A 22880-nucleotide genomic window follows, 5' to 3' on the forward strand; every position below is an offset into this window, starting at 1 on the left:
GTTGTTCAATGGGTGATTGGAGCTGATAGAGTGAACTCCAGAGTGGAAGACAGCAGTGGAAGACAGGCAGAAGATAATTGTTTGCCATCTGCCAAAAGAAAAAGAAAAACAGAATGAGCAGGACAACACCATCGACAACGAAAATGGTGAGAATGTGCTCGAGAAGGAGGACCTCATACTTAAGAAATCAGAGACGCAATGAGAAAAGCAAAAAAACAAAAGTAAAACAGAAAAACAAAAGCAGAAAGCAGAAAGCAAAAGAAGATAAAAAAAAAAACAGACATAATTGCGGTGGTGATGGCATTATGGGCGTGACACATTGAGCAGAAGTATGGATTTATTTTTGAATGATGTGATTTATTTTTCTTATCTTTTGGAGACATCTGTATAAACCCTATCAGAGGGTAATAAAAAAAATAAAAAAAAATAAAAAAAAAGGCAAGCCCAAAATAATGGGCTGGAATGTTATGTGGAGGGCGAAGGCCCATATGCCCAAAAGAGCCAGACCCTCTATTATTACCAACCAGGTGATCAAAAGTACGCCCAGTACTCCAAAATTATTCGGCAGTCTGCCGCTATTATCACCAACCAAGTGATCAAAAGTACGTCCAGTACTACAAAAAATTATTCGGCAGCATGGCGTTATTACCACCAACCAGATGATCAAAAGTACGCCCAGTACTCCAAAATTATTCGACAGCCTGCCGCTATTATCACCGACCAAGTGATCAAAAGTACGTCCAGTACTACAAAAAATTATTCGGCAGCCTGCCATTATTACCACCAACCTCCAAAATTATTCGGCAGCCTACCGTTATTATCACCAACCAGGTGATCAAAAGTACGTCCAGTACTCCAAAATTATACATGAGCATCACTCATGTCAATCATACATAAACATTCATGTGCATCACTCATGTCAGTCATACATAAACATTCATGACCATCATTCATGTCAACATTTATGAGCATCACTCATGTCAATCAACATAAACATTCATGAGCATCACTCATGTCAATCAGCTTTGAAAGCTTTATTTACAGAGCTCCAACTTCAAAAGCTTCATTTACAGAGCTCCAGCTTCAAAAGCTTCACTTGCAAAGCTTCACCTACAAAGCTTCAGTGCAGGGTATACAAATATCGCCTCCGAACAACCGCCACTTCGGCCCATACATGGATTCAATTTGAAGTCTCCAGCCAACATACTCTATTGACCGAAGACTTGGGGGACTACATTTTGTACCATATATTGGGCCTTATGAAAAATACTTGGGGGACTCTAGCCCATTATTTATGTACTGAGGAGCGAACCCTTATTTTATAAAATGGACTCCCTCACCATCATTAGAGAGCATTAACTCTAGCCCATCACTTATGTATTGAGGAGTGAGCCCCTATTTTATAAAAGGGACTCCCTCACTATCATTAGAGAGTATCAACTCTAACCCATCACTTTTGTATTGAGGAGCGAGCTCTTATTCTATAAAAGGGACTCCCTCACCATCATTAAAGAGCATCGCCGCCAGCTAAGCAACCGACTCACCGCGAGCATCAACTCTAGCTCATCATTTATGTATTGAGGAGCGAACCCTTATTCTATAAAAGGGACTTCCACACCTTCAACGCCACAAGTTGAGCCAACCAAGGCAACATAAGCCACAAACCGAGCAACCTCGCAACATGTGCTACTTCTAGTTGAGCATCATTTCAGATTGAGCACCGCCTCATATCGAGTATCAGTTCTAGACGACATCTAGTTACTTCAGCCCACACATGAACTGAATTTCAAGTCTCCATCCAAAAGACTCTCTTAATTGAAGACTTGGAGGACTACTGTTTATACCATACTTAGGGCCTTCGTATTTAGATCTCGTATAAATACTCGGAGGACTTAAATGTAATTATGTAATAAAGGAAAAGGTAAATATGTAAAAAGTGGAGGAGCCCTTAGTCTATAAAAAAGCCTCCTCACCCCCTAAAACCTCTAAGATTGAGAAGAGCTCTCTCAGCCTCAGAAGTTCTCTCTCTCCCTCTTCAACATCCCAAAATTATACAATATTAGTGTGGACGTAACCCAAACATTGGGGTGAACCACGATACATCTTGTGTTATTTACTTTCTTGCAGATTCACGGTCGGATTTACGTTGTTCCAAGACCCCTCCGGTTTTGTGCATCAACAGGGTTTATTAGAGTTTTCTATATCCTTTAAGAATTAGGATTTTGCTTTAGTTTTCACTATATATAATAGAGCTTGTAATTTAGTTTGAATATAAGTTAGTCACAATGTAGTTTCTTAGGGTTTTTTAGCCTTTTCGGCATTCTCGTTTGTTTAATAATATTTCTATTATTTTGTAAGTCTCGTTCGTTGCGCACTCTGATAGTCAACTTGGAATCAGAGCAAGTTTGATCATTCGGGATTTAATTTGCTTCGGGTTAGTATCTGTTTGCTTGTTTCCATTGTCGTTCGTGTTTAGATTGTTAGTTGGTATTGATTGTTTGCAAGAAGCAAAAATTGTTCGTTCGTTTTTTGTCTCGTGACTCTGCTTCTGCACATTTGAACGTCACAGCCTGCAGAAGTACCCACAAGTCTGCATTGCTGCAAAGGAAAAAAGAAAAAATTGGTTGATTGTTTGAGGCTTAGGCCCACACGGGCAAGAAAGAAATATGATTTGTTTGGTTTGTCTGTCGTTCTCACTACGACGATCGCTCGAGTGCTTGGACTGGTGACCACTCAAGTGACGTTACAAAAGTTGGATTTTTTATTTTTTGTTCAAGTTTGTTCGGAAGTTGGAAATCTTGCATCGGTATTGGCATTGGCATCGACATCAGCATCGGCATCGGTATTGGCATTGGCATCGGTATTGGCATTGGTATTGGCATTGGCATCAGCGTTGGCATTGACATTGGTATTGGCATTGGCATTGGCACTAGCACTGGAATTTAGAGTCTTGCATCCGCATCTACTTGTTGGCAAACTCATGACGTGTACTGCCATGAGTTTGACGGGGGGTGTTGGAAAATTAGTTATTAGTTTATTTTTTGTTTATGGTTTTCTTGTGGGACAAGGATATTAGAATTTTCCATATCCTTTAAGGGTTAGGATTTAGGGTTTATTAGAGTTTTCTATATCCTTTAAGGATTAGGATTTTGCTTTAGTTTTCACTATATATAATAGAGCTTGTAATTTAGTTTGAATATAAGTCAGTCACAATGTCACAATGTAGTTTCTTAGGATTTTGTAGCCCTTTCGGCATTCTCGTTTGTTTAATAATATTTCTATTATTTTGTTAGTCTTGTTCGTTGCGCACTCTGATAGTCAACTACATTCGACTTGTTTTTGCAGTTCTCTTATCATGGAGCAGGGATCACTCATGTCTTGGTCACAGGAGGAGCTGGCTACATAGGCTCTCATGCTGCACTTAGGCTCTTGAAGGACTCATACCGTGTAACGATAGTGGTATACATCGATCATTCTTGAAAGCTTTTTCTTCGTAATCGTTACATGATTCGTTGATTTAAAACCCTTCTGAAAATGTTCACAGGACAATCTCTCTCGAGGAAACATCGGTGCTGTTAGGGTTCTTCAACAGTTGTTTCCAGAACCCGGGAGGCTTCAGTTCATATACGCTGACCTCGGAGATGCAAAAGCTGTATCCTAATTATGCTTCTTTTGTACATTCTACTTTAAACTAATCTAATCTGCGTACAAGGTAAATTGAACTCAGGCAAACAATGTGTCGGACATTCCTTGATTCTCGTCTTAGGTCAATAAAATCTTCTCGGAGAACGCATTTGATGCTGTCATGCATTTTGCAGCTGTTGCTTATGTTGGTGAAAGTACACTCGAGCCTCTTCGGTATTCGATCGTCAATTTCACGTTAATTAGGTTTTCTTTTCGTCTCTGTTTACCTGGTAATGACATACAATTAGTGTTCTGCTGCAGATACTATCACAATATCACATCAAATACCCTGTTGGTTTTGGAGGCAATGGCAGCACACAATGTAAAAACATTGATCTATTCTAGTACTTGTGCAACTTATGGTGAACCTAGGAAGATGCCGATCACTGAAGAAACCGAGCAAGTGAGATTTCGTAACACAGTTTTAGTTGTCAGTTAATCATGTGTCAACTGCAAGGTTCAAATATTGTGTTAGTATATCAAGCCAAATACAACACAGATTGTATGTCAAGATGTGCTAATTTTCGAAATACTCAATACGTATAGTTGTACAAATTCAGGTCCCAATCAATCCATATGGAAAAGCAAAGAAGATGGCAGAAGATATCATACTAGATTTCTCCAAAAACTCAAACATGGCAGTCATGATCTTACGGTAGGCAGCGAATTCTTCTTAATTCCATGAAAAGTTTTTGTGTGCGCGCAAGCGTTTCTGAATTCAAAATGTATATTTTGGGTATCACTGAAGCTAAAATATGTACGGTTATATATCCAGATATTTTAATGTGATAGGATCAGACCCGGAGGGAAGACTAGGAGAGGCTCCTCGACCTGAGCTACGTGAGCAGGGACGAATATCTGGTGCCTGTTTTGATGCCGCTAGAGGGATTATTCCTGGACTGAAGGTACTTTTCTCCCTCCATTCCCTTCCTCTTTTTCAGGACACTTTTTAAGGCCAAAATCAATGTGAGAAATTGAATTCTTTTGTATATGTCATTGATTCTAGGTCAGAGGAACAGACTATGATACAGCTGATGGTACTTGTGTGAGGGACTATATTGATGTCACTGACCTGGTGGATGCTCATGTGAAAGCTCTCGCCAATGCAAAACCGGGGAAGGTTGGGATCTACAATGTGGGCACTGGAAGAGGTCAAGAAATCTGTCATTTGCGTTGAAATTATTTTCATCCTCTCAATACCCTTGCCTCGCTGGCCCCGCATTTCCTGAAGTTCTTTTTGATCATTTTGATCACAGGTAGTTCAGTGAAGGAGTTTGTTGAGGCATGCAAGAAGGCAACAGGAGTGGACATAAAGGTTGAATACCTCAGCCGAAGGCCAGGGGACTATGCTAAAGTTTATAGTGATCCTTCCAAGGTAAGGCAGGAGTTGAATTGGACAGCCAAGTACACACTTAAAGAAAGCCTACAGATTGCATGGAGATGGCAAAAATTACATTTGAATGGCTATGGTCCTTCCAATACTTAGGTTAAAAGATAGATATATCGTTGTGGAAGCTGGATGATGTTCCATTGAGTTGAACATGGATTTCCTTTTACTTGGAACATGTTGTAAATTTCCAATCGGCAAGGAAGAAAATCTCTGGGTTCGTTGAGAGAATGGACAAGAGTAACCCTGCATGTGTTTTCTGTTCCTGTACTATGTTCAAGCCCAGAAAAAGAAAAGGAGAGGATTAGATATTTCCTTGCCGATATATGAGTTCTCTATTCCAAAGTAACACAAGTCGTTTGAATGTAACTGAGGAACAATTGATAAATTACAAATGAATTCTCTGTGTGATTATTTACTGATAAATGCTATAATGTTAATAGCTTAGCAAGAGCGAAAAGGCAGTTACCATTTGTCGTAGTTTGTAAATCTTTGTCAATCATAAGGTGTAGCCAAGTAACCGGTGTTTCTCATCTCTGTGGTTAGACTCTTCAATATGCTTGCAAGCTCTGCTGTTCTGGGCTGCGCCGGATCATCAAAGAGAAAAGCATGTACCTGATTTCTGAGTTCAATCCAACTGCAGCCTGGCTGCTTCTCCGTGCTACTTTCTTTCATTAATACCCTGACTCTTTCAACCTCGTCCCATCTGCCAGCCTCAGCATGCATGTTCGACAAGAGCACATAATTTGAAGCTTTATCGGGTTCAATTTCTAAAAGCTTCTCAGAAGCATACTTTCCAAGTAGTAGATTCCGGTGTATCCTACAAACTCCAAGTAATGCACTCCATATCTAGCAGTTGTCGTGATCTTCATATTCCTCACCATTTCAAAGGCTTCCTCTAGCCTCCCTGCACGACCGAACAGATCAACCATGCAAGCATAGTGTTCGGCAAGAGGTTCAATAAGGTAAACTTCAGTCGTGCTCTTAAAAATTTCTAAACCGCTCTCAACCAACTCACTGTGACTGCATGCTGATAACACCGCAACAAAGGTCACCTGATCTGGATTCACCCCCTCTATTAGCATCTTTTTGAAGAGCTTTACTGCCTCTTCACCATCTCCGTTTAGAGCATACCCAGATATCAAAGAATTCCAAGAAACAATATCCCCACACTTGATATCTTCGAACACAAGTTTAGCATCCACAACTTTCCCGCTTTTAGCATACATTGTAATCAGGGAATTGCTGACAAACAAGTCATTTACATAACCACACTTCACAACCAAATGGTGAAGTTTCTTTCCAACTTGTAAAGCTGCAAGATTGGCACATGCACTTAGACCACATGCAAAAGTCGACTCATCAGGCCTCTTCCCTTCCTGTCCCATCTTCACAATGCTCCTTAGTGCATCCAGATATAACCCATTTTGCACGTAACCTGTAATCAGAGAATTCCACGAAACTACGCTCCTCTCATCCATCGACTCAAAGATTTCATGTGCTTTATCCATTTGTCCTGTTTGACTATAACCAGTAATCATAGTATTCCAAGAAACAATGTCCTTGTTAATCATTTTTCGGAAAAGAGATAGAGCTTCAACCATTTTCCCACACTGAGCATAGCCTGCAATCATTGTGTTCCAACAAACAGCATCACGGATGGAAATGGGATTGAAGATCTCGCTTGCTTCATCCATCCTTCCATTTTGCACGTATCCAGACATCATTGCTGTTTGTGCTGCAATGTTCTTGTATGGCATTTGGTTAAGCAATTGCCTTGCTTCGTCAAGCTTACCAATACGTACATACCCATTGATCATTGTTGTCCACGACACAGAATCCCTCTCAGGCATATCCTTGAATAATTTAACAGCCTTGTCAATTTGGTGGTCTCGAACATAGGCTCCAAGCATTGCATTCCAAGAAACCACATTTCTACTTGGCAGCTGCTCAAAAAGATCCTCTGCCTTTGCAATCTCCCCATTTTGCGCAAACCCACATAACCACATTTGGGTCTGGAATCTTCTTAAAGAACTTGCAAGCAGAATCCAAATCACCAACCTCAACAAACCCATCCAACATCAAATTCCACAAAACCACATTCCTCTCAGGCATTTCCTCAAAAAACTTCACTCCCAGCCGCATCTCCCCATTTTTCGTATACCCTGCAAGCATTGAATTCCAGGAAACTAAATTTTTGGCTGGCATTTCATCAAACAAACCCTTAGCCTCATCAAACTTCCCCTTCCTCGCATACCCTGCAATCATTGCATTCCAACAAGCTGCATCCCCTTTATCCGGAAGCAAATCAAATAGCTCTCTTGCTCTCTCAAGCTCGCCACTACGTGTATAGCAAGTTATCATCAAAGTCCACGAGTAAAGGTCTCTTTCCGGCATGTCAATAAAAATCCTATAAGCTTCCTCGACATCGCCATTGTGCAGGTACCCGGAAATCATAGTGTTCCAAGAAACCAAGTTTCTGTGCGGCATTTGATCAAACAGTTGGCGCGCGTTACCAACTCTACCATTCTTAGCATAAGCAGAGATCATAGAATTGTATGTTACTGTGTTCCTCTGAGTCATTTGTGAGAAAACTTTAACCGCTTCGTCGACCCGACCAGACTTCCCCAACCGAGTAATCTTCAGATTTTGGTTGAAGACTTGGCTTCCCTTTTCACATAGTGATCTCAGCCTCATTTGGTCTTGCTGGTGGCAGACTTGGAAGAAAATAGTGCTGCTTTGTGGTTTGAGCGGTTGAATGGCAGTTGTGTTATAGTTAAATTTTGGAGGGAAGTGTTATTCGCACTCCTAATAAATTATGCATTTACTTTTTTTGAGAGATGCGTTATTCTAAAACGTAACCTAGAACTACAGAAGAGGATTCGAACTTGGCTACGTTATTTTTAAAATCTTCTAGTTATCATTTTAGAAGGGAGGTGATTTTCACACCCAATTTAACTTCTCGGCATTCTCGCATATCTCTTTTTATTTCTGACCATCAGACTAAATAAAGAAAACAACAAACAGATTAAATAAGAGTGTGAGAGGCTAATAAAGACGGGTAATTATTCTTTTCATTTTAACAGCATAGCAAACAAACTGAATTCAAGAAAGGACTAATCTTTTTTCTTAAACAAGAATATAAGACAGTACAAAGTCTTCCTCTAACAGCAAAAATGCCCCCTATCAGTATCACATTGTCTGATGCAGATCAAAACTTTTCTCTAACGAGGCAAAGCAGAAAATCGATCTGTGCCCCTACGTAATGTGGGTATAAGCTGATAGCAGTATAAGTAACAAGAGAGATGTGGTTCTTGAGCAACTATTCTTCAGACCGCCAAACGGCAACTGAAAACCAAGCTCAACTCTACTCTTTTCTTACGTCTGAAAATTGCAGGTGCATTCTCCCTTCTTCTGTATCGATGCCAATCCACAGTGGTTGGGAAGGCAGTTAACTAAGGCTAATTGACATGTCAATTAGATTAGATCACAGCTCATCGTGACCCTCGGACTCAACTTTTTCATTTGCTGAGTCATCTGAGTCTCCGGCTTTCTGGTCCTCTTGTGAAGAATTATCAGAACTCGAGTCAGAATCCTTAGCTTTTTCTCCGCTGCTCTCGGTTTCATTGCTTGTGGGTTTCTCAATTTTAGGCTTTGGCTTGGGGATTCTGTTGACGCTAGCAACCTAGACAAAGATAAAGTCATCGATAAGAGCATTAATCGTATAGAAATAGCTCGGGATCGCATTTCCATTTATTTTCTCAACCCAGAAACAGAAACGAAATGATACCTTATCTTCCAGATCAAACAACTTCCCGAACACTTCATCCGATGTGAATACTGGTTTGCTATGTGCAGGAGTCCTTCAAGGAAGAGAAAAACTAGGTTAAGCAAATAGAAGCACTGCCCTAAACTTGCTATCAAACTTATAGTTATTCAAGGAGAGCAGACTGGATATCAGTCGGTAGACAAAATCAATTTGAAACAAATCATGAACCAGGTGAAATTATGCACTTAAATTACTGCTAACTGCAGGTTTTTTTTTTTTTATAAACGAAAAGAGCAATACTTTCAAACCAAATAGTCGTGCAACACCGTACACATAGTACATTCAACACTAGTAAACATAAAGCAAGATATCAGGCAAAGGGAAATGGGCTTTCTCCGCATGATTCCTAAATGGGAAACTTTTATTTTACCCCCCTTCAGCATGGCTTGTTTTTAATTTACTACACTGTACGCGTATATGTAAACATCACTTATAAGCATGTAAGATTATATGCGCATGCATAGTTGACATCAACAAGTTACCTTAATAATGTCAAAAGAAATCAATGCAGCAACGACAATTACTTACTTTTTCTGCGCATTCTCCTTCTCGTCCAACCACTTCTTCAACTTGTCAGCATCACTTGCAACCTGGAAAACACAAATAAATTTCCCACACCTTAAGCGTCAGAGGCCGTCAAACGCACCTAAATTAGATCATCACTACAACTACTATTTACAAATTCACGAAGAGTTTAAGTTGGATCATGTATGATTGAAGCACCTCATCTGTTCGATCTTTCGGAACCCAGGGTTTGTTTGACTCCCATCCACGTAGAATCTGCAAACATTGAGGAGGAAAAGATAAATGAATATGTCACATCTCATAGTTTACTAAGGTCATAGTCTGTGGCGGAGCCAGAAATTCATGTTAGGAAAGGCACACTTTAGATCAAAATGGACATAATATATATAGAAACTAGCTCGTTCTTTTGGTCGCTTTGGTATCAAATTCAAAGGTGAGAGTGATCATGCATTTATTATTCATTATACATGGTCAACTATATCATGAGTTGAAAATAAAACATTATTAAAAGCACATCCTTTTATTCTTCAGTCTTGATATCAAATTCAAAGGTAACTGATTATGTATTTATTTTTTCTAATAGTGACCAAGAGAACATTTTTCTAAAAACATTAAGGCATGAGAGCATTTGGGTTTTTTGTGCTAATTTGAAAAAAGGAAATATTTTTCTCTTCTTGATTTCATATATAACATAATAGAGGAAAATGAGAAATTAACCAAAATAATAGTCTGCAAGCAAAGAGAAAAATTGTATATAGGTAAGAAATAGAGAATATGATCAACTAATATTAGTCTAGAACTATAGTTTCAAACTTTTAATATAAAAAATTTAAAGCTTTTTATTTATTGGATTGAAATTAATTGAACTAACCAATACAATTACAACTTCAAGTTTATAGTGGTAATTAATGATAGTAGAGGTTGTCACGAAAAAATAATTTGAGGATAGGCCCGAGCCTACCCGTCTTAGGGTGGCTCCGCCACTACTTTATTGCAATAGCAGAATAGCTCTTTAAATATTAAGGGTAATTGACCTTTTATGGCAACTGTTTCACATGTAAAACTAAAGTCTATTTATTTGTTTAGTAACGATATGCCCGAGTTAAGTTACTAGCATGTGATAATAATCTATAATTTATAATAATAGGTGTCCGAATTACCTGTTGCACTTCAACAAGGTACTTTCGAGCGTGTTCCACTGCTTCTGGCCGAGCAGTAAGCTCTTTTAATCTGCACCCAAGAATTCATCAGATCAGATACATTGCATTCACTTGACACAGGACTTAACTATTAGAAATTCATACATCTGAGAATTATAGATCACACCCAAAATTTTGAGGATTATAATGGAGTGGGGGTAGCAGAACTATGGGGTAGAGTAAGATACTGGGCAGCCCTCTGGGCATCAGTTTCGAATGAGTTCAAGGATTATTCTCTTTCTCATATAGTGTGGGATATGTTAGCAGCCGTAAAATGATTTTGGTTGAGGTTATGTTACTTGTAATCAGATCTATTTGAGAGGTCTTAGCTAGCTTTGCTACATGGTGGATTTCTTATCCACTATTTTGTAATTCATGTTTTTATTTATAAAAGTGTTATCGTTTCTTCTCAATAAAAAATAAATAAAAAAATAAAAATAAAAAAAAAAAGATCACACCCAATTCTTTGTCTTGGTGAACGCATAGTACCCTCAGTTAAACTTAAAGCAAAAATATACCTGAAGAATATCGGATCACCAATAGCTTTTAGCACATCTAGGCGTTCCTGAAACTCTGAAGCAGTAGCATCTTCACCATCGGTGTAAAGCCACTCTTGCACCTAAGAAAATGGATAACATGTTAAATAGAAAAATTAAGTCAAAGATATATGATGAAGCAGAATTTTGGGGTGCACAAAAGAAATGCCTACCTCATCTAGCTTTCCAATAAAGGATTGGCGCTCCTCGCTAGTTGAAACCTTTTCATATTCCTTGGATGTTTCAAACTGGTATAAGAAAGAATTCATTAAAAGGTTGAAACAAGAACAGTATTGTTGACCTAAAATTTTAAAATAGGGAATCTAGCACTAGAACAAAATAATTTAGTCTATCAAAGCAAAAACACAAGGAGATATAACATCAGATTCAATACAAAGCAAATCAATGCAATATCCTCAGATACATGATATGAGAGAAAATACAAAACAAACTACATTAATAAATTCATCAAACAACAATTGCAAGGGCATAATATCAACGGAAAAACCAGAAATATTTGGAAACATCGTAAATATTCATGAAAAACATATTATACAATGAAGATGGTTTCTTATGCCGAGAAGAAAAAAATAGTCGATTGCACCTATGCACCTTTTCTTTAATACCATATATGTATCCTTCCAAGGTATTTTTCAACTCTGCCGTTCTCCTCCGCTCTGCATCCTTCTTGTCTAATTCTTCTAATTTACGTTTTGCTTCAGCAAGAGATTCTTTTGAAGGAGACATCGCAGGTCCGACTGTTTTCTCAACAATCTACAATATATAAAGGAGTTTAGAGAAGATACGAGCTTCTATTGAGCTGTTGAGAAGCACGAAAGAACTTTAAGAGGATTAACTAATAAATATATACCTTCAGTGGAATCCTAAAGGTCCGCTTTTTCAGCTTTTTTTCAATAACGACGTCTGTTTCTACTGTAGAGTTGGAACTGTTACTATTTCCACCATCATCAGTATTGCCATTGCTTTCTTTTGATGTGTTCTGAGCACCAGTTTCAGTGGATATGTTGGGTGCAACATTAGTTGAATTCTCCTGAGTAGTCAGATTCTTCTTAGGAACTTCTACCCATTCTGACACTTCAATAAAAGCATCTGCACGATCCAACGACAAAACACCACTTCTACTCAAAGAGAAATGCAGACTTGCTTTAATGGGTGAAGACAAATTTCGTGATGCATACCTAAATAAGATGGAAAGGACAAATATAAAATGTTGTCAGTGTTCATCTCATGCTTTTGCATGGACATATAGGTAGAACTTCTTTAGAGCACTGCAGAATAAATCGTACAGAAAGAATCTGGAAATGCAAATCCTTACTTCTCACTTGTCTCTGTCAAACTGGACACAGAGTACTGAGCAAATACAGGAGAGGTGGCACCAGGGGGTAAAAGGTCTTCACTCTCGTACGCTAGTGTCACTTCGAAATCTTTGCTCTGGATAAAGGACCTGAACATCTATTTTATAGCAAACCAAAATATAGTGAGTCAACTTAGCGGGAAAAACTATAAAATAAAACCATAACATTTGCTATTTTTTTTCCATGTTATTTACCTTGCTGGGGAGTTTCTTCATCCGTTGCACAAGTGTCTGCCTAGTGCTATCTTCTTTCTGAAGATCGGGGCCATCTAACTCAAGCACAAACCCATAGGTAGAACCATCAATCATCCCTAACTTCCGGTTCAGTTTGATTCCATCACTTAAATTAGCAGCATATAATGCTGCACCAAGAACTGTAGCTTCATCAGCATCCAGATGTCTATCCAACTCTTTCCTTCCAAGATATTCCTGAAGCTTAGCCTGTCATTAAAAAAAGAGAGAATTCCTTCTTGTGATCACTCTTTATAAAACTCAGATGACGAGATTCAATTGGCAACATTAATATCAAGGTGAGGTAGGACATCACCATAGAGCAAAAGGGAGATAGTATAGGTCAAACCTGCAACTTTGGCACCCTGGTAGCTCCTCCTATCAGTTCCACTGCATATATCTCATCTACCTTTAAACCAGAATGCTTGAGCACTTCCTTAAGAGGTATTAGCGACTTCTCCCACAGATCTTCACAGAGCTCTTCAAACTTTTCACGAGTTATCGTGCTCCTGAAAGGGAAATAAATAGTGTTCAGCTTGTTATCTTGGATAACTAACACAAATTGCCTGAGTACACAGGGTAATAACATATGTATCTTTAGAAATTTAACATAGCTTAGTTTCCACCAAATCTAGAAGGGTAAACCAAGCTTTTTATAAGAAAACCTACATCAACCAGAGCATAGCAGTGGAATAAATAGTAATTAATAATAGAACTTCCAACAATGGCAACAGAGGCATCACAAAGAAACCTATCTACATAAGTTGCACAACTACATAACGATTATGTTCAGTATAGTACGTTGGACAACTCATGACAAATTTCAGCGCAATGTGAAAAGTACTTAAATTCAAACACTTAACATAGCCTATTTTCCACTGCTCTAGAAGTGAAAATCATGAAAATTAAAAGCCTATATTAACTAGAAGTATGGCAACGGTAAAAATAATAGTTAATGAAAACTTTCAACAGTGGCATCCCAAAGGCACAGCCGCATGAACAAAAATTGACACATGAACTCCTTTCACCATTCTGCTCATTGCTTCCACTAGTTAAATTAATATAAATAAACAATGATAAAGGAACTTTGGAACAAGGATAATAGAGTATAATACACTTTAAATTCCACCAACCTGAAGTCCCGATCATCATAAAGGGATTCAACAGATATTGGAGCCATTTTGTTTGCACTTAGAATTTCTTTTGTACGCTTGACCTGTTTCTTCAATTTAGCCATTGCTTTTGGAGACTTCCTCACATCAACACCATTCCCTACTTGTTTATTGAACTCCTCTGCAAAATACTCCACCAACTGTAATTCCAAGTTCTGGCCCCCAAGTTCTGGGTTCCATCTGACATCCTTGACCTGTACATGAGAAATGAGAATAAAATTTAAAAGAACTGGCCGAGATAATTGCGTATCACATGAGAATCAAAAGTAAACTATGCTTCCATAAATAGAGGAACACAGAGGGAGGAAATTCGCGTTGGTAGATTATTTACACACGGTAGATGTTATTGCGTTATTGTGAAACCAATATAACATGTGTAGAAGGTAACTATGGAAAGCATCGGTTCAAAATATTACATGTTGGAAAACAATTCGAATTGGAATGAAATTACCTGAAACTGGTTGACTGACACGGTCTTTCCAAACTCCTTGGCATTATATGCCGAGAAATAAACAAGTGCCGCATAGGTACTGCTGGTGCCCATATCATAGAAAATTACATGCCTTGACTCATTTGAGAAATCCTTGTCAATCCCATACTGCAATGCTGCACCAGAATGCTCATTTATCAAAGCAAGAACATTAATCCCCACCAACTGTGCCGCTCGGAGTAACCCCTTTCTCTCTGCTTGCCCAAAGTACGGAGGAACTGAAATTACAGCATCCCTTACGGGCACTTTTGAATGAAACTCTGCCAAATTTGCAGCATAACCTAAAATCATCGCCACTAGTTCCTCGACTGAATAAGTAGTCACTTTATCATCAATTTTGAAAATAACAGTTCCCGTAGTATCCTCTGTAACGTCAAATGGCAAGTACAATGAATCCAAAAAGGTTTTGCTGGAACTAAAGGGTTTTCCAATCAAGTCCCTTGTTTGAGAGTAGACTTTCTCCGGGTACCGAGCAACCAATCCAGCTGCTTCCTCACCTAGAAGGCGGTCACCAGAATGAAATGCAACCAAGTTAGGGGACTTTCGCTTCGACATCTCGTTAATAGCGACTGTGATCGGGCTCTGCCCGCGCTTAAGGTTCACTACCGCAACTTTCACCCATTCAGAGCCTAGATCTATACTCATAACCGCACATTGAGAAGGCGAAAACATGAGGCAAAGCACAGATAGGAATAACCCTAGCTTGATTAGGATCGACGCCATCCTAGATTGCATTAGGTAAACCCTAGGACTTCAAAGCTTCGTCTGAAAAAACACAACAACAAAAATTGACAAATATTAGCATAAAGATTCAATTTTTCTAACTTGCGACTGATAAAACAAATAAAAAAACAGTTAATTTATACGAGAATTTACAGTTTGTATACTGTTTGGGAACGAAGAAATGGAAAGCGGGAGTCTACTAAGCTCAACTGATTGCTCTGTGTACATATTTCAATCCGAAATTCGAATCAATTTCATTGAAAAAAAAACATAATTGAATAAGCTTAAACCCTAATTTTTTTCCGCACTACGTTTTCCATTTTCTCAGCAACCAAACAGAGGACTTAAATTTGAACATCTTATATTTCACGTCGAGAGAAAATCGAAAAAATGATCGAATTAAGAGAGAGGAAAACGAAAGCGAAGAGATAGTTAGAGAACGAGAGAGAGAGAGAGAAAGAAAGGGATACCAGTAATGTGCAGATCGCATCCTCCAGAAGACTGGCGGCACAATTTTCTGTTTGGTTGACGAGAAAACGTAGCAAGAAAGTGAAGGCGAGAACTTTCTCAGTGAATGCATTAAGATGCGGAACTTTAGTATACCAGAAAGAGCAGAAGAAATGCCTATGTGGAAAATTAGGAGAGTGGAGAAGCCAATGGTTAAGATACACGTGTCGTGTTGTACACGTGGAGGTCAGTGAGACGCTTCGTATTGTTGTGCCACCGGTTATCATAGGTGCTTGCGTACATCATTCGGCGTTGGCGCGCGTTGCTGCGTGACTTGATTAACGAACTATGTCCAAGACCAACCTCACGTTCCATCTTTTCGACTCTCCTTATTCGGTAATATTGTTCGATGCCTTGAATTATTTATTTTTGAGATTACTTTTTAAAAATTAAATCCGTCAAACATCAAATAAATTCAAAACCATTTATTCGTCTAACAGTTTGGATTTTTTGTTAATTTTTTAAAACGTGATCCAAAAATTGTTTGAAATTTTGAATCCTCGTATAATATTATAGAACGAGAAATAGAGTCGAGAAAGTTGGATTATTGAGAAGGTCGGCAGGAATGCCCCAAGGTCAAACATTAGGTGCTTTTTTATTTCTCTCACGCAATAAGAGATCTTAAGTTCATAGGATATTACATACGTAATCCTAATTCACCCGCTGAATCTAATGATTATTTGGTCTAGTGACGTTTTTACGCTCACTTTATAAAATAGGTTCCGAGTTCAAATTGCTCATATTGCACAGACGATGTTCAGTTGCCAACCGATGTGCGAGATGACTTAAGACCACATTTTACTTGCAATACGTTCCAAATGAAATGGGGAGTCCAATTTTTCAGTGTTGACTTAGTTCGTTTATGTGATCCTTTTAACATGTAAGCTCTATTTACAGATATCTAAAGTCTAATTTCCGGCATACCGGCGAAAAGAAAGATCTGAATTCTTGTTAGTTTTCACCAAGTTACAATGCCCATCACCATAATATACTTGCTAATGTAACTTGTATATGGAATATTTTGAAACCAAAGACTGTTTGAAATACCGCTAGAATGACAGCCAATGCTTCTTTCGGGGAGTTCTTGACGGAACATCTGTAAACAGATTAGTGAAAAGCAATCAGAGGACTGATTATATCTTGGAATGGTGCCGATACCAAAGTGTCAAGAAGAAACTAATTGCAAATGAGAAGTATAAGTAATAGTTTAGTTCAGCACCTGCACTTGCATACAAGGAGTTATAATGCACTTCGCTCCAAAAGCTCAGCCAAAGCTCTGAAAACACACGAAAGTCGAAATACAAAAAATCGCAACCTCGTTAAATTTTTATTACAAAGTTTAAACCCCCATGTACATATCAAGTTATGCACTTAACTCCATCCAAAAGCCCAACTTGGCTAGTTTGGCTTGATTTTCCACAGCATATCAGTACCACTTGGTTAATAAATACATTGTGCATTTTCTTTCGACTTTCACGACTTAATTCAAATAAAGATAAAGTGAGCAAATGAGATATACCTCGCGCATGATTCCCATCTTTAGGAAGAATCTCGATGTAGCAAGTGTCCCGAAAAGAGGTGATTAAACAAATCTTGGCTCCGAACTACAGAAGAATCCGTAACCGTTAGAAACCAATCACTGTGAAACTAAGCATTATATAAAGCGGGAAAGAACAAAACCATTATGGAGTTACCAGAGAGCAAACAGAAGAATCAACATATGCAAAGAAACAATGATTTACAATTCTTTACTTTGATCTCACCGAAACTACTTTTTAAATAACGGTGGGGTGAAGAAGAAAGTAAGCATTTTCACTAAGTGACCTTAAAAGAACCTGGCGAAAGGGAGAAAAAGGAGAGTCAAACTTACTCGATCTGCAGCTGCCTGTAGTGTAAGATGATCTCCCCACTCCCCGGTTCTAGTGCCATAGTTTTGTGTACAAAATCCATTTAACTTTTAGTAACAGTTCAATATATATATTGCAAAATGTCTCAATTTTTCACTAAATAATAGGCATGAACGCAGAAATCTAACTTTTTCATCTTCATCAGGTAGCGACTGTACTTCATTGGGACATAAGCTTCGTAAAGTTTTTTGTGATGCTTTAGCTGAAACATACAGAAAACGTGCAACCAGAATTAAGCTCCATTTTTTGTGAAATTCGAAAAGCAAGGAAAAATGCAAACATAAACGGCTATCCTAGTGTTACTCCTAAGATTTTGCGTCCACTCCGTACAGTGAGGTACTAAGATTTGCATATCGACTACTAGTAATAAATGAAAATATTAGGTCAAGGTACATAACTAAACTAAGTTCAGAATTGAATGGACTGAAAGGAGCTTCATCAGCCGTACCTGCTTTATCACCTGTTTTCTTACATGCTTGTGGTATTCTGGATTCCGAAACAATTGATCTGCTAATGCTCGAAACTGCAGCATATTAACCAAATATCTTGGAATTACTCGAAAACCCCTCTCCTCCCAAAAAGAGAAAAAGAGGGCTGTAAACAAATTAATGTAGGTTGATAAATCAAGGGTTACGCCGACTTAACCCAAGTAAACAAAATAACAAATACATAAAATGATAACAATATACATGTGGTATGCCTTTGCGTTTCAAATCAATGTATAAAGATAAATAGAACGTCAACAGATGCAAATCTTTGAAAACAATAAGGTGATAAATTAATTATTGTAGCCAAACCTGACAGTTTCCATCGCCCTTGATCTGCAGTTCAGATAAATCATATGTTGCCAGCCTGAACCAATAAAAAGATATTACAATCAAGATGATTCTTCCAGCTATCAAATCATCCATTTACAAACCCAAGTGCACAACAAGCTGCTCGGTCATAGCTACATCTCTCAGTAGTTCACCAACAAATAATACCCAAAAGGAAAGTAGCAAAGGATACCGGGATATTTGCAATGAGCAGTTCACAATAAACCCCACCCTGCCTTTTCAGAAAAAAGAAAGAAGGATTTTTCTAAAGTTTGTTTTGAGAAAATAAAATTTGTGAAGTTATGATCAAACTATGTTCCCTAACCCGTGGTGTACTATAAGCACTGAATAAGGGAAAGCTCGTTACAGAAATTGTGTAGAGAGCTCATTACAGAAATTACAACCTTGCCGACAGGCGCTCATGGTCTTGGGTTGCATCATTCACATCAGGTATCTCCCCATTTACCCGGGGAGTGTGCTGCAATGGACAATAAATCAGTGAGTACATATGTATATACAGTTAAATACCAATAAGCTACCCAATTTTCAGTCAAATGGACAACAAGGTTAGCTCATACGTATATGCACTGCTCAGACAGTAGGTAGAGAGTGTATTATTTTATCTTAAGATAAAGGAGCAAACAAACTATCTCATACAGTGGAGCAAGAATTAAACAAGTAAAATAGACTTATCGGCATTTGAAAAATGTCTCCTCAATTCCAACAGACATAGCAATCAATTGCGTATGAGACAGGAAAATGGTGCTCATCTAAAGAAGAAAAATTAGTGTGTCAAAAGTATCAAAGGCCCGCATCTAAGTAGCAACAAGATTTCATATCCCATACTACATACATTTCTATACCAGCACAAATTTACATCTAAAGGCATGTATAAGTAACACCTCCAATTCCCAGTTATCATGAACTGTGAAAGGGTGTGAATTAGTTAGCACATCCCTATTTTCTGCCAGCATCATTAACTTACATAAAAATATACTTGTGTTAATTCACTGCAAGTTTTTTATCACACTAGAATTCAGACGTAGATTTGGTGACAGAAGATCAGCAATTAAGAATGACACTTCAGTTCGGAACTTGCAATTAAGAATTCAGATGTAGTTTTTCGATAGAATTGATACGACACATGAATACATATGTTCATATACACACACGCTCTAGCACACACAAAAGATGCCTTATGGTGGCACACCTGTACAATTTTTCAATCAGGGAAGACAAAACATTGTAGACATAACGACTAGCGAGGAACATACCGGAATCGAATTTAAGTGGCACAGTCTTTTCCCAAGCGTGCCATCAAATTTCAGCTTTTCCTCTTCTCCCAAGATGATTGCAATGGTTTGATCATCCTCCGTACCGTGAGTGCTGCTATCTAAACTCGAGCTGGAACTCGCACTTGCATTGCTGTAGTTTCCGTTCATACTGGCTCAACTACAAAGATTACACACCCCTGCAAAAACATGTCAAGCGTAATAACTCACCAAAGTAATCCAAAACACAACAACCGCCATGGCGGTAGCTACGAGCTAAAAGACCCGCAACAATGTCAGAATAATGTACGGATTAATGACATATCATTTTTGCCCCCTCACTTATCCTCTGTTTGGTTGCTGAGAAAATTTAGAAAAGAAATGAAAAAAAAAACGAAAAGTTTGCATCTTTGATTTCTATTATCATCAAATTCTTGAAAGTACAAGGCTTGACTTGAATTGAATGGGAAACACAGTGATTGATCATGACATAATCTGATTTTCTATTTCATTTCACTTTCTCACCAGCCAAACAGTAGATAAAAGTGTGAAAGGAAAGCAATTCAATAGCAGCAGCAAAAAAAATTAAAAATAATTGAAAAGCACAAAAGTATAAATTGTATATACAAGCAGGGGGAATAAGAACCTGTAGCTAAATTCAGTTCCTGAGAAAAAAAAAATCTGCAGAGAAAATCTTTGTACCTCTCAGCTGAGCTTTAATTAAATCAAATGAACTTGTTGAACTGAATATTGCAGTCCACAGAAGCAATCCACAAACAGGAAGATCTCAAATCCAAGTTTTCTCTTTGTCGTATTTTCTCAGCAACCAAACAGGGAATTGAATGAACTACAAGATATGCAACTGAATAAAATAAGATAATACAAATATGAATATAATTGTAAATATATATTACCTTTAGGCAGTTGAACTGTATAATAAATATCTGGGGAAAATGAAAAAGAGGATTAAAATGTGAAACTAATCAGATTTTACAGTACAACCTCTATAAAATCATAAAATTAGGTTGAAACCAATTTTACAATTTAGGGGGGCTATTGCTTAATGGATCGTGTTAGGGAGATTAAATTTTTTAAATTAATTTTGCAAACCAAATAATATAGTTGTAGATGATAAGATTATTACTTAACCGTTGATTAACATGCTTATTTCCTATTGCTGACACATCATTTGGTTTGCAAATTTTTAGTTTACATTTTTTGTCTCCCTAGCATTACACTTACTTAATACACTTAGTACTACGGTCTAGTGGTATTCATCTTCACTTGTAAGTGAGATGTTTTAAGTTCGATGCTCGCCAAAAGCGAGTTTGAGCTACACTATTACTAGCCCATTGTGAGGATAATCTCAGCCCTCCCCTTAGGATCGTTTGTTAAAAAAAATAAAAATAAATAAATAAAAAACTTTATGCATCCTTAAAGAATGTTGTTTTCTTAAATAGAATTCTTTGAGCATCAAGTATTTTATTTATTGAACATATGTACATTCTTTACTTGTAGGCGTTCTTCTATGCACAAGGCCCTGTTGTATACGTAAGGGGTATTGAATAACTTTCTTTTGTTCTCTGTCAAATCAATCTGTCACGTAAGATCAATATGAAAAATCAGTATTCGTATGAAGTTGTGCAAAAAGAAAGGCATTAAACGCATCTCAAAGCAAAAATCATAACTATATGAAAGTGTCCTCAAGATGTGACTTAGAAAAATTATAACATATTACGTTATGAAGTTTACTCTTATACCTAAATTGGTCTCAAATTAGTATTAAAAAATTTAGGAAGTTTTATAAAATACTTTTGGTACTGTTCACTTTTAACGAAAAATCATATTTTTACCTTTTTCTGATACTATTTACTACACGTTTATTTGTCATTTTTCTATTAAAACTAAAAAAAAAATTAGACTTTTCGTTAGTTTTTCTAAAACTGTTATGACTTTAAACAGATTATTCTTTTTTAAATCTTTTTTTAAAACGGCTTTATTGTATATATTTTTGGGGAATATCAAGCTTTTTTCTTTCGAAATTTGACTTGGTAACCAAATGAAGGGTCAAAATAAAAAATAAAAAAATAAAAGCCAGGAAGGAAGACGTCATTCCCTCTTTCCCGACAGTAAACCAACGCAAAAAAAGTGTCTCGAAGGTGCTTCGAAGTTGGTCATTATTTATATAAAAGGGGTTTGTTCTATTATTTGGCTTTTGAGGTACATTTTAGAATATATTAAAGGAAACTTTAACGAAAAACTTCCGGTACTGTTTACTTTAACGAAAAACCATATTTTTACACTAAAAAGCCAATCTTGTACTATTCACTTTACTCTTTATTTTGTCCTTATCATTAAAACTCAAAGTTTTCAAGCCCTTTTCATTAGTTTTCCTTATATTAAATGGTTGACTTCAGTTTTTGATGTGATCACTTAGAATCATGTTTAAAGAAGTAAATTTTTTAGCGAATGCTGTTATTTGTACGGAATTTATGTATCATAATTTTCATGTTTGGGACAGAACCTTGCCACCTATGACAAAGCGTTGTTACTTAATTGTATTGGTACTGATTGTAATATGGGTGATTTTATCTAATTTGTATCTTTTCTATAAAAAAAGTATTTTAAAAAAATAAAAAACCATGAAACCAACACGCACAAAGTGAAACAATTCCAACTTCTGTAAACCGTGTGAATCATGATTTGGAATATCAATTAGAGCCTTTTTTTTCTTGAGAGTTTAGTGTATGCTGTGATTGGCTATTTTTCGTGCTAGCTACATTTCCCTTATCTTTTATCATTTTTTTTTCATCATGCAAAATGTTATTTAATGATCAGTTCATCTTCTTAGTAATTCTCCAAGAATTATTGCAACGACCATCGCAAGTAGTCTAGTGAAAATGCCATTGCCATAGAAAGTCAGGTATGCTCCTTAGTCTTGAGTTCGAGGCACAAAGCTGGCAAAACATGGTAATTCCCTAGTTAAAAAGATTTGGGAAGAGGTGTGTCATTTGAAGGTGGTCAAGGGTGGGTTGAAATGTCTTTAACCTTTCAAGGCGCCATTGGAGATTAATCATATCCTTCGAGGTGTGAGATACCTCAAGCTTTGGCAATTAAAAAAAAAAACTAAATCTTTGCAACGTTGATTTTTTGCTAGGTGATTTTAAGTGACCCAAAAAATAAAGGGAACTTTAACGAAAAGCACCCGGTACTGTTCACTTTAACGAAA

At 37.4% G+C, this 22880-nt stretch overlaps 3 protein-coding genes across 5 annotated transcripts in view; 1 reads left to right on the plus strand and 2 right to left on the minus strand.

The window, feature by feature from the left end:
* LOC103405106 (UDP-arabinose 4-epimerase 1-like) overlaps positions 1-22880 on the plus strand; it is an 85930-nt gene that overhangs the window by 3453 nt on the left and 59597 nt on the right. The window contains exons 3-10 of one of the 2 annotated variants that reach the window (XM_008344070.4): positions 3346-3459; positions 3545-3652; positions 3767-3858; positions 3946-4087; positions 4245-4339; positions 4460-4589; positions 4691-4835; positions 4941-5497. In XM_008344070.4, coding sequence (XP_008342292.3) covers positions 3346-3459; positions 3545-3652; positions 3767-3858; positions 3946-4087; positions 4245-4339; positions 4460-4589; positions 4691-4835; positions 4941-5170 — 1056 coding nt within the window. In that variant the 3' untranslated portion in view covers positions 5171-5497. Of the gene's footprint in view, positions 1-3345; positions 3460-3544; positions 3653-3766; positions 3859-3945; positions 4088-4244; positions 4340-4459; positions 4590-4690; positions 4836-4940; positions 5498-22880 lie in introns of those variants that run through there. The other variant, XM_070817664.1, reaches the window with a different exon arrangement.
* Positions 8118-15776, minus strand: LOC103405105 (heat shock 70 kDa protein 17-like). The gene is made up of 15 exons (XM_029097802.2): positions 15622-15776; positions 14390-15193; positions 13900-14132; positions 13116-13275; positions 12731-12976; positions 12497-12633; positions 12032-12359; positions 11773-11934; positions 11334-11408; positions 11143-11243; positions 10586-10655; positions 9624-9680; positions 9429-9490; positions 8862-8934; positions 8118-8756 (listed from the first exon to the last, which is right to left on the minus strand). Exons 2-15 carry the CDS (start codon positions 15161-15163, stop codon positions 8559-8561), a joined length of 2676 nt encoding a protein of 891 aa, XP_028953635.2. The 5' UTR covers positions 15164-15193; positions 15622-15776; the 3' UTR covers positions 8118-8558.
* On the minus strand, positions 16455-20659 carry LOC103405104 (OVARIAN TUMOR DOMAIN-containing deubiquitinating enzyme 11-like). 2 transcript variants are annotated; one of them, XM_070817665.1, is made up of 10 exons: positions 20354-20659; positions 19655-19851; positions 18785-18858; positions 18363-18417; positions 18014-18088; positions 17694-17767; positions 17529-17577; positions 17178-17262; positions 16878-16934; positions 16455-16754 (listed from the first exon to the last, which is right to left on the minus strand). In XM_070817665.1, the coding sequence occupies exons 2-10, from the start codon at positions 19820-19822 to the stop codon at positions 16708-16710; spliced, it is 684 nt and encodes a 227-aa protein (XP_070673766.1). In that variant the 5' UTR covers positions 19823-19851; positions 20354-20659; the 3' UTR covers positions 16455-16707. The 2 variants fall into 2 exon arrangements, with proteins under 2 accessions (XP_070673766.1, XP_028953335.1); XM_029097502.2 differs by having other exon boundaries at positions 20298-20529.

The sequence above is a fragment of the Malus domestica genome, chromosome 17, assembly GCF_042453785.1.
Source record: "Malus domestica chromosome 17, GDT2T_hap1".
Taxonomy (NCBI): Eukaryota; Viridiplantae; Streptophyta; class Magnoliopsida; order Rosales; family Rosaceae; genus Malus; species Malus domestica.

Bases quoted from the DNA above. Each gene is read 5' to 3' on its own strand.
- LOC103405105 (XM_029097802.2), bottom strand. From the start codon at position 15,163: ATGCAATCTAGGATGGCGTCGATCCTAATCAAGCTAGGGTTATTCCTA. The intron at 11,935-12,031 runs GTATATATTTAT...TATATATTGTAG, and splicing joins CCTTTAGGATTCCACTGAAG to ATTGTTGAGAAAACAGTCGG. The intron at 9,491-9,623 runs GTGCTTCAATCA...TGTGTTTTCCAG, and splicing joins CGAAAGATCGAACAGATGAG to GTTGCAAGTGATGCTGACAA.
- LOC103405104 (XM_070817665.1), bottom strand. From the start codon at position 19,822: ATGAACGGAAACTACAGCAATGCAAGTGCGAGTTCCAGCTCGAGTTTA. The intron at 18,089-18,362 runs GTTTGGCTACAA...AATATGCTGCAG, and splicing joins AGGGCGATGGAAACTGTCAG to TTTCGAGCATTAGCAGATCA. The intron at 17,263-17,528 runs GTAAGTTTGACT...ATTCTTCTGTAG, and splicing joins TACAGGCAGCTGCAGATCGA to TTCGGAGCCAAGATTTGTTT.